At 38.5% G+C, this 10,931-nt stretch overlaps 1 protein-coding gene across 4 annotated transcripts in view; it reads left to right on the top strand.

Annotated features, from left to right (window-relative positions):
* Positions 1-10,931, top strand: part of LAPTM4A (lysosomal protein transmembrane 4 alpha) — a 14,928-nt gene extending 3,997 nt beyond the window's left edge. Inside the window, exons 1-7 of one of the 4 annotated variants that reach the window (XM_030489288.1) lie at positions 639-1,627; positions 5,216-5,336; positions 6,851-6,927; positions 7,024-7,146; positions 8,343-8,438; positions 9,535-9,633; positions 10,151-10,848. In XM_030489288.1, coding sequence (XP_030345148.1) covers positions 1,574-1,627; positions 5,216-5,336; positions 6,851-6,927; positions 7,024-7,146; positions 8,343-8,438; positions 9,535-9,633; positions 10,151-10,225 — 645 coding nt within the window. In that variant the 5' untranslated portion in view covers positions 639-1,573 and the 3' untranslated portion in view covers positions 10,226-10,848. Of the gene's footprint in view, positions 1-638; positions 1,628-4,349; positions 4,420-5,215; positions 5,337-6,850; positions 6,928-7,023; positions 7,147-8,342; positions 8,439-9,534; positions 9,634-10,150 lie in introns of those variants that run through there. The other 3 variants (XM_030489289.1, XM_030489287.1, XM_030489291.1) reach the window with 3 other exon arrangements.

The following is a 10,931-nucleotide window of genomic DNA, read 5'->3' as shown; positions in this document are numbered from 1 at the left end:
TGTCTGAGTCTCTGCAAGTATCTGTGGTACTTATGGACCGACAGTGGAAAGTATGTGAGTCATTGATGAGGCTGATGTCGTCAGAGCTGGAGTAATGTGTGAGACCAAGCGTTGCTTTGTTCTCTTGTAACTGCAACAGATTCAGGCTGCTAGAAGGGAAGAATATAGTGAGTTCGCGGTAGCAGCGTGCATGTGAAGTACTTCATAGTTGTGTTTTTTCTATAAACTGTATCAGCTAAACTATGTATTGAAAATATTTACCCATTTCTTCCCAGCTGTCAGCTGGGAAAAGGTGATAACTCTGAAGTCTGACAATTGTTAGCTGTTTGAGCTGAAATAAGGTCTTACCACGAAGCCTTAGGTGGTCTTGCCTAATGCTTTAAATCAGAATTCAACTATAATTCATACCTTTTGAAGGCTAAGTATGATTTGGACAGTGATAATTAAACTTGCCATTCTGCTAACAAAAAGAAAAAGAGAATTAAATGGCCTAGGGCATGTTAAGGTAATTAATGCACCGTTTAAGTGTGTCACTAACTTCAGTCGTTCAGACACTAGCTTGTGATAAGTGTTTCTAAATTAATTTGATAACCAGTGCTTGAAAGTTACAGTGGGACAAATAATAACTCTTAGGGTGGGATTTTTTGGTTTATTGGTGGTTTTTTTGTTTGTTTGTTTGTTTTGCAAGGGAGGTAGCTTTTTGGTGGGGGAGAATGCTCAGTTCAACAATAGCTTCGTGTTACTGAAAATCTTGGTCAGCTTTTATTTACTGGACAGGCTCTGTTCTCGTGCTGTGCACTCCTGAAGGAATTTGATACCAAACATAACATGGAGTCTCATAGCAATCTACTCCAGATGTTTTTAGTAAGATAAGAGTTTTGGCTACTTAATACATGTGTGTTATTCTTATGTAACAGTTTCTTTAGGCATTTTCCTATTCCTTGCTTATTTGTGTACTTACAAACCTTGCACCTAATTAACTTTTCTCCTTACTAAACTAATTATATCACTGTCCTTGTTGTGTACTTTAGGGAGTCTATGGAGAGCAAAGACATTATCTTGTAAAACGTCTTCTGTTGATGCTGTGTGGTCAAACTGTGTCTTTTAAGCGTGCTTCAGTCTGTGTGCTGCTGTTTCTGTTAAATACGTAAAGCTGTATGTGCAAAAAGATGAGTTAAGAACATTTCTAGCGGACTCATTCTTGAGTTCCAGCACTAATATAGTTTGGTTTACTCTGCAACACCCACTACTGTCCTGTGTAGGAAGGAAAAAGAAACCTGCTGTTCCTAGCTCCATAATTGCAAATGTGTGGCTTTGGAATTTGTTGCTTCCTGTAAACTTTCTTATTAGGCACAGTGTTTTCCAGAAACCGGAAGCATGAACACTGCGCTGGCAAAAATCAGATCAGAGTTCAATAAACACTCTAAAAGTACTAGCATTGTTTTGGAGGGAGTGGCTGTTTCGTTCTGGCAGCAAACTTCAGCGGTGGAATCAAAATGATGCAATTGCTACTGGTTAGCAGGAGGGTGAGGAGGATCTCGAGTCATTTGTTCACTGAGCAAGATCTCCAGAAATGAAGAAATGTAACTGGTCCCAGTCTAATCTTGAAAGTGCTAGAAGGTCTGAAGTACCCCATTTAAAATTATTAATTTTATTATTTCAGTATAATTAAAAACCAAAACAAAACCCCCATCTATCTTTGTTTCTTCAGGAATATATTTAAGGAAAAACACAGGGAAAGTCAGAGATAAGAAAGATGAGAAGGTGGAGTAGGGCAAGGCGATCTTCCTCTTCTTTCTCACTCATAAAAGGAAATAAGCAAATGATAAGTTGAATTCTTGTTTATGTCCAAGACTTCTAGTCACTTGAAGTTCTTGGGGAAACCTGGACTTCGTGCTCAGGCCTCCAGAGAGACAAAGCACTTGCATAATTAGGTTTTAAATGTATACCGTGGAGATACAGCTCACTGATTAAAAAGATAATGCTTGTTATAGTCCCACAGCCATTTGAGTTCTGATCATATGTGGAGCTAATATTTCTGTTACCAGTTTGTAATGAATGCTGACTTTCTACTTTAATACCAGATACTGGATTTTTTAATTTTGATAGAAGCTACATGAAACTTTAAGTTCAGTTATCCCAATTTTAACAGTAAAATATACTTCTTAAATCACTACAAAACTAAACTAAATTTTTTCATCTTAGTGGAGTCATCTTTTGAATAAGGATTTGAACATGCATTTTGTACTTTTTTTTTTTTTCTTATTTTTTTACTTTCTAACAAAAAAGACTAGGTTGGAGACTGCTGGGACACCTGAGGTGTCACCTCAGAATGGGACATTGCCCACCAAGTTGGATTTGTCAGGATCGGTATTTTTTTTAGGGGATGGCAGTTATCTTCAGTTTACACTGAGGCTTACCTGTGCTGAGAGTTTTCTGACTTCCCCATGTAGACCATTTGTGAACATATATTTTATTCACAGCGAGTATATTCTTTGAAGCTGTGACAGTGCCTTGCAATCCAAACCATCCTCTTGCTGCTAGTCACACTATCAGGTTGAAACCAGCATTGTGGTCTTGCTGTTAAATCAAGCTTCTGTGAAAGAAGAATGGTGATGGTTAAAATACAGGCTCTGGCTTTGTGCTTAAAAGGACTACTAATTTTGAGTTGTTGGTTACTCTTAGTTGAAATCCATATATTGAATATGATGAATTGCTCTGTGATGTGATTGACAAATAGTAGTAATGGAGTCCTGGAAACCCTGGGGTGTTAATTGGCAGAGCTTTGGATTTGTTGTTGTTTTTAAGTTACTATTTTTATTCTCTCTCACTGATCCTAATAGATTGGATTTTGAATGACTGTTTAATTTCCTATTTTCTTTCATGCCATTTCAGGTTGAGAAAATAAAGTAATACTTGAAACTGCACTCAGTAACTGGTGAAATTGCAGAGGACTTTGGTATGCTAAATTAGGACCATGGATAGGATGAGAATAGGATAAAAAAGTGACAGATGTAGGATCAGTCTCACCATTCCAAGGCATTCAAATTCCTCAGTATTTCTATATTAATTCAAGTGCTGCTTGCTCTTTACCTTGAGGCAGACAACCTGTCATGGTAGTAAAACTTGGTATTTAAGTAATAATTGAATTTCATCCTGAACTTTATCGTTGTTTCAGTTAAAATTATGACTGTTTATAAACAATAAATGATTTGACTATGAATTAATGTGTCTTTGTTTTATGAAGTAGAAATCCATGCTTCAACTGCCAGAGATCTGAATCTTGACATAGGCTTTTTAAAACAGGGATAGAGCAGGAAGGTACTTTCCAAAGTGTAGGTTGATACCCCTCGTTCACTTGGAGAGGATGGAAGAGAAGCCTTGAAAATACCTTGAGAGCAGAAAGCCAGAGTAGAGAAGGATGAAATGGGAATAGTGAGAGAATGTAGTATTCTATGCATTTGAATAATGGGGAGGCAAAATACAAGATTTAGACAAGTGGCAGATGAACAACTTGACAGTTCACCCTGTAGGAAGTGTCTTGTGAGGGGAAAAATGTGTTCATTTCAAGGCTAAAGATGTTGGTGGCTAAACTTAGTTCTTCACTGCCAGCTATACTAGTTACTATATTTTACATTCCAAGGCATAAAATGGAGGATACAAGTGGCTGAAAGTAGCTGGGATTTCTAATAAGTTTGTATAATGCATGATGACATGATAACATTTCTACAGAACAATCAGCTTTGATTTCACTGAAAGGTTCTTCTTAGCAGAAAGTGTAAGCAACCTGATTGCCATGATAGCTCTAAATCGGGGGGGGGGGGACACGACTAAAACCAAAATAAACAACAACAAAATCCTGTTTAAAAAAAAAAAGCTGGTAGAAAGGGTGAGTCTTACTGGTAGGAACTGTGAGTCTTAAAAGCCAAAACTCCTTTTAAATGGTCAAATGCTTTTTTACCTTGCTGAAAACTTTTCGTAACTGCGTAGCCACCACTGCTGTCATTAACTCCTGGAACCAAGCCAGTATAAGAAGGACTATCTGGCAGATATGCTAAGTTGTGAGAAACTGCAAACCAGTTTGTTTTTTTTTCTTTTGAGGCTGATTGTAAAAGATCCTGCTGCAGTGCCTGAATACTGATCGGCAGCTTCAAAATGCCACCATTACTTTTTTTTTATTGTTACGCAACCTTTGGCATGTCTCTCCACATAATAGTAACAGAAACTGTGCCCTGTAAGTCTCGAATAGGTTATAAATACTGTGAAGGCATGGTTTTTGTTTTTTTTTTCTCTCTCCAAAGTCTTAAGCTACTTTTGATTCCCTTGAGCTCTTCCTAGTACTGAAAGCATTTCTGGTATGTAACAAAATGTGGAAGCAGAAGTAGTCTTCAGTGGCAGTGTAAGTGAGGAGAAGGACTGGTAAGCATGTAGCCAGTGCTGAATGCTTAGAAATTCTGGGGTTTAGCCTTTGTGTGAAATTTTGTTTTAACTTCACCTGTGTTTGTGTAGCCTTCCTGATAAGGCCTAATGAGGTTTTAATAAATGATCTGGGAAGGGGAGAGACGTATGTGCGTTCTTTCCTGCTTGTATTAAACTAGCATTTCTTGGGAGAAACCAAGAAGCGAGCTACACTTGATCAGAGCTGTAGTGGAAGTTTTTCCTCATGCTCTCAGTATTTACTGTGTGATGCTTACACATTCCCTTGTACTGCCTGCCCCCCAGTGCTGTCTGAGAGAAGGGTGCAGTACCTTATTTGTGCATTAAGTTAACTCTGCCTTTCAGTTTGTTGTAGAAAGCAGAAACTCTTCCCACATATTCCTTGTTGCGTCTGTTTCCTTCTTGGCCTCTTTAACTGTTTCCAGTTTTCTGGTTCACAGATCTGTGTGTTCATCATGCAGCATCATTTATGTCATTTGCTCTCTACAAACCCTATCCAGCACTTGTTGGTTTATTTGCAAAGTTGTTTAGTTGTGAGTCATTAAAACTAGCAAGTGTTCAGTGCTCTTCTGGTTATTTTGATAGTGGTTTAACTAAACCATCTTGAAACTTAATTGTAAGTTCAGTTCTGTGTTGGGTTTTTTTGTTGGTTTTTTTCTTCCCCATATAGGTAAAGCAAAGAGTTTCTAACTAAAATAAAAGTTTTATTAGTGTGTCTTTGAGAAGCTCATAGCTGTTACAGTGTAAATAACCTTTAGGTAACTGTGATCCTTCTCAGGTGGTGAACTTGCTGATGGGCATCTTGCTGACGGTGGAAGTGACTCATCCAAATACAGTGCCAACTGTTGATATCCAGTATGAAGTCATTGGCAATTACTATGCTTCTGAGAGAATGGCTGGTAGGTGTACAGCTCTGTTGTCTGATTAGAAATAAAGCATGCAGTATTGTGGTGTATATGCCTTACACTAGGTGTGTAACGTATGCATACAGCTTTTAAATATGGTTGTCTTGTTGTCTTGAAGTTCTCTTCAATTATTCTGGGATTGAGTTGTTCTACAAGAGTTTTGAGGGTTTGAGAGATCTGTTTTACAGTCTTAATGTTAATTATTCATGGTTTGGCTTGAGGATCTCTCAGTTCTGACCTGTGACTGTCGCTCAAGTTTGCTAGTAATGAAATGAGAGTGGGAAAGGGCCAAATACCTCAGCCAACATTTTAAGTAAAATTAAAGCAGATACCTGTAAAATGTCACACGTTCAGAAATGCGTGTCGGTGTTCTTGGTAGCTTTAAGCTTATGACTGAGACACTTTAGTGTAAAATGGCTATCACGTGCTTTGGACTCTAAGGTTTTTGTTTCCCATGTTAGGATATGGGCCAGAGGGTTTTGTATGCATGAAGGGATGTTACAATTTTGATTGTGCATGTGGATATTGTGAGTAACAGTACTTGCTGGTTATTGCTGAGTACTTAGGGCTTCCTGATCAATGCAGTGCATTTTGGTCATGGGAGGACCTCCTTCTTGATGCCATCTGTGTGTGTAGATATTATTATCTTCTACTGAATTGGGTCAATGAGCGCTTCTGTGTTGTATATTCTCAAATCAGTTGCAGACTAGAAGGTTATGATTCTCAGATGATCTCTTTCAAGCATAGGAACCACAACAGTTTGGCTTCAGCATTGCTAAAAACATTAACTTACCACATCTATAGACTCTCAAACTGGCTTCTTTCTCTCTGTTTAAAACTGTAAATTGCTTGCTGTAGGAGAGCAAGTATAATCTAACTCATGGAAAGCAGCTGTGCTTCTGTCATCAGTAACTGTGATGCACGGGGAGAATCTTTATCATTCAGTTTCCCTGAGTGTCCTGGATTCTGCTACTACTTGGCTTTTGTTCAACTGCCTTTTCTTGTAAATAATGGGATACCTTCTACACAGTGATTTCCTGTTTTCCTCAGTGTTACTGAAGGAGCAGTGCTGCTCCTGCGGCCAATGACTGAATTATATAATCAAACCATTTTAAAGTGTAAAAGTTGATACTGGGCTGGCTTTACTTAAAATTCTTTCCATTTGTAAAGATAATTGCCCACATAGTTTTAGCACTGACATATATTGCAAATCAGCATCATTATGTTTAATTACTATCAATCTGTGTCAGGCTTCTAACTCGTGTGTCTGAGCTTTATTCAGGTTTTTGATTAAGGCAGAGGGATTTTTACAAATGCCTCCTGGTTTTCTTGAACCAGGTCTTCTCCCATTGAGAGAGATGAGAGTTACTGAGTTCTGCTGCTGCTTGTGTGCAGAAATGTAACTGTTGAGAGCAGAACCTAGTCATGGATACAGCTCAGGTATCTGTCAGCTGCAGCATGACAGCTTCAGGAAATGATTGATGCTTATTGTTTTTCTTTCAATGCAGAAAATGCCTGTGTTCTGTTTGCAATCTCCCTCCTCATGTTCACGATCAGTGCAATGATGGTGTATGGTGCAATTGCTGTAAGTATGTTTATAGCCCATAGTTTAAAACTTGCTACTTGAATTTTTAACTAAATATCTTCCAGGGTGCCACTTTTTCTTTTTTCTCTTTCTTAGCATCGTGTAGGCTGGCTGATCCCATTCTTCTGTTACCAACTCTTTGACTTTGTGCTCAGCTGTCTGGTTGCCATCAGTTCTCTAACCTACCTGCCCAGAATCAAGGATTATCTGGATCAGTTGGTAAGTGTTTGTTCAGCTTCAGTTGATGCTTTACATTTGAAATTAAACTTTGGATTAATTGTGTGACTGAGCTATAGTTACTTTCCTGTGCCTAAGAAAGAGGAATTCAGACTGCAGCAGCCACGGGGGATGAGTGCTAGGGTGGTTGTGAGAAGGAGACCTTACCAGAAGTGGAAGAGCTAAAGGTGTCATTGTCCCCTAGAAGGAAAGCCAGCAAGAGTAAAGAAAGAATTGTGATGGGAATTGTTGGTTTAAACTGCCTTTGCTGTGTTTGTACTCAAAACGATGATGTTTGTAACCCTTTAAGCAATGTGGTCTGCAGTAGGTTTGCTCCTGCAGATAAAAATGTGTTGATGCTTATTTGGTGGGGAAAGGGAAGAAAAGCATAGATAAGGATAGCTATATAGGATCCTACAGCATTATGGGATGGAATCTGTGATTCTGAGGGTTCTTTTTTACATTCTGTATGGCTCTTCTTAGTTTGCAACAATATCTTCTAAGGAAACTGTAATGAAGTTTTCATTAACACAGCCTGTCTTTTAACTGCAAGAAGACTCAATAGATAGAAACACTGTGAGTTAATGGGGGTCACAAGCTCTTTCTGGCTGGTGTTCAAGTAGATGTTTAAAAAAAAAATCCTTTTTAAAACAGATTAGAAAAATGGTGTTGGAGAGAGGCTTTGTTACTGTGGTCAGGGAAACAGAAGAGTGAAATTCACAGAAGTTCTTTGTTTTGGCTCTTCTGAAGCTCAGGCAAATTCTTCCCATTCTGCTCTGCAGACATGCAACTTACTGTTGGACTGACAGGAGGTAATCAACGTGTAAGTCGTTAAAGAGTTGTAGAGGACCACAGGTACAAATGTTGTGCTACAGCTGTTAAAAGGGGAATTCCATGGATATCTGTATCAGTATGAGATTGAGGAAGTGACTAGGGGCATAGTACAAGGCTGCTGTATAGGTAGCCCTTCTCTGAAGTGACCTGTTCTTGCAGGACAGGCAGTATGAATACTGTGCTTCATGGGAGGATAAAGAAGAAACTAGTGAGAAACAGAGCTCTTTGTTTCTGGGAGAGTAGTTTATGCAAGAGTTTGTTGCATTTGGTGTGAAGTTTGGATGATGTTCTGTCATATTTGTTACTATGCAGTGTTCATGCTTATCTCATCCCTTTCTCTCCCTTCCTTATTTCTTTTTAAATAGCCAGATTTCCCTTACAAAGATGATCTTCTTGCCTTGGACTCCAGCTGTCTCTTGTTTATTGTTTTGGTGGTCTTTGCTTTATTTATCATCTTAAAGGTAAGTTCAAACTTAACCATCTGTCTGTTTCATGAGTTACTATATAAAGATGTTATCAGTCGGAGTTAATTCTCAGTGCTTGGTGTTGTCACTCACTGTGCCTAACAAACCAGGGGTGAGTGTTTTGGAAGGAAGGTGGTGAAAGGAGGAAATTCATAAGTTAATTCAGAGCTGCATCTTTCTACCTACTGAAGGGTGATATTACCAGTTATTTTCTTTTTGAAAATCTAAATACAGAGGCATTCATTTGAATTACAAAAGCTGTTGTGCTGACAAGGCATATTAGAGAAATGAGTTGATAATATACATTGGCCACATCAATATTCCTTTATTGCATTCAGACTGTATTTAAGAAGAAATGAAGTAATAAAAAAGAGGTTTCCTAATTTTCTATACTTCTTCCAAGAGGAATGTCGCACTGGGGGAGTGGAAGCCTAATATGGTAGATCATGTTTTTGTAGTGATTGCGAAATTCAGTACCTTGTGTATAACCACGTGCTAACCTGACGATGAAAAATTGAGATATTAATGTTATACAGATAATAAAAAATGTAATCATCTACACAACATGACAGGATGTCTTTCTGCAGCAGTTAATGCTGACTGAAAGTCCAGGCTACTCTGCTCTGCCATCTTCTCCTTGCCTTGCCACCCCAGCTGTTTGTTTGTGCCCTCTCTTTCTCACTGGTAGTTGGACAAGTAGCAATGCCAACTCAGGGATGAGTAGGATTGTGCTGGTCTGTCCTCCTCCTCCTCGTCTTCCTCCTGGCAAGTTTGGACTGAGATCCACAGAAGCACAAGCCAGTTGAGGATTAATTTGACTAGCACTGCTGAGGCAGATAGATAGCTGAATGGATCTGTGAATTCTTTTGCTAAAACCTCTGTGGCTCATGATCTCAGTCACTCTGATAGCAGAGCTAAATGGGGAACAAGACAGGTATGTGGCTACATCTGGGAAATGGCAACTGTGCCTCGGAGATATATTGATTAAGTTGATTTATGCTCCTTTTTGTCATATGAATGTAAGCCAGCATCTAATTTCTGAATCAGCTAATGCATATGAGGTCTCTAAAAAGAGAAATCTCTCTTCTTTCAGGCATATCTAATTAACTGTGTATGGAACTGCTATAAATACATCAACAACAGAAATTTGCCAGAGATAGCTGTGTACCCTGCTTTTGAAGCTCCTCCACAGGTAAAACCTCTTTGAGATAAAAGGAACCTGTATCATTTAATTTTGAAGTAGAAAATCACTGTCTCATGTGTGTTTACAAGCCTTGTCCAGCTTTCTAAACAAAGACTAGAAAGATGAAAAAAGTTAAAGCAGTTGATGTTATGGTGGGTTATTTTTTAGTTGCATTCTTACAGTGCATAAAGTAGGATGCTTTATAGAGAGAAGTCTTTGGATGTTCTTGTAGTGGAGCTTTCTGATGGTGCTAGTGAAATTCTTCATTGCTACTTTGCAAAACTGGGAGGTGGTGGGGTGGAAAGGATGACCTTGGGTTAGGTTAACCAGAGCAGTAAATACTGTTGCACTTTCTTCCACTTCCTTACTATCTTACTAGAAACAGCAGGAAGTTCTTAAACATTTACCTGCAACAGAGGATTAAGTTGCTGATGGGGCATCAATGCTTCTGTTCTGTTTCATTTTGTTGGGGTTTTTTTTCCCCCTAAACTTCTACATTAATCTCTTCAAAATGTCTTCTCCTCAGTATGTTCTGCCCACTTATGAAATGGCAGTGAAGATGCCTGAGAAGGAACCTCCACCTCCCTACATACCTGCCTGAAGCAATTTTTATGTTGATTAACATCTGTACCAGCTTCCTGGGGGTTTTGTCTTTTAATCTTGCAAAACTGCTTAAGTAATAGAAATATTCAGGGCTTTAGGAGCAAACCGTTCTGTTTAAAATGTTTGATACAAACTTACTAAGCAAAACACATCTGAGAGTGATTTTGTTTGCTTTAATTTTTGTTCTCCTTAATGCTCTTAAACATTTTATTGCCTTAGGGCCTCACACTGCAAGAACTTATGCATGTGACTAACTTGTGGCTTTTAATAACACCAACTGAGCCAATCTGCAATTGAAGTTAGCTACAATTATAAGTGTCTGCAGGATCATGCCCTTAATTTATATTAATTTTTTTGTAAAGTAGGTCATAAAGACAATCTGATCGTGCAGCAAAATGACAGTTTGCCTTTATCCAGTTTCTGGAGGGGGACGGGGTTTGAATGTGGTATATATGTGACTCTTTTTACTTTGCACTTTCCTGATATGTTATCTTACCTTCATTGTGGTATTTTGGTTATCCCTTGTCTTGAAACATAGTAGTCTTCAGGAAGAAGTGAGGGTGGCACGAGAGTTCTATTACCATGTGCTGCAAAGGCAAGAAAAATAAATAGAAATGTGAAGATGGTTGCATGCTTCTAATCTTTATATGTATTTTCCTCTTTGTGATAAAGGATACTTAAATAAATCTTTTACAAAATGTTTA

This window comes from Strigops habroptila, chromosome 6 (assembly GCF_004027225.2).
Source record: "Strigops habroptila isolate Jane chromosome 6, bStrHab1.2.pri, whole genome shotgun sequence".
NCBI lineage: Eukaryota > Metazoa > Chordata > Aves > Psittaciformes > Psittacidae > Strigops > Strigops habroptila.
This window is presented reverse-complemented; position numbering and strand designations above follow the sequence as displayed.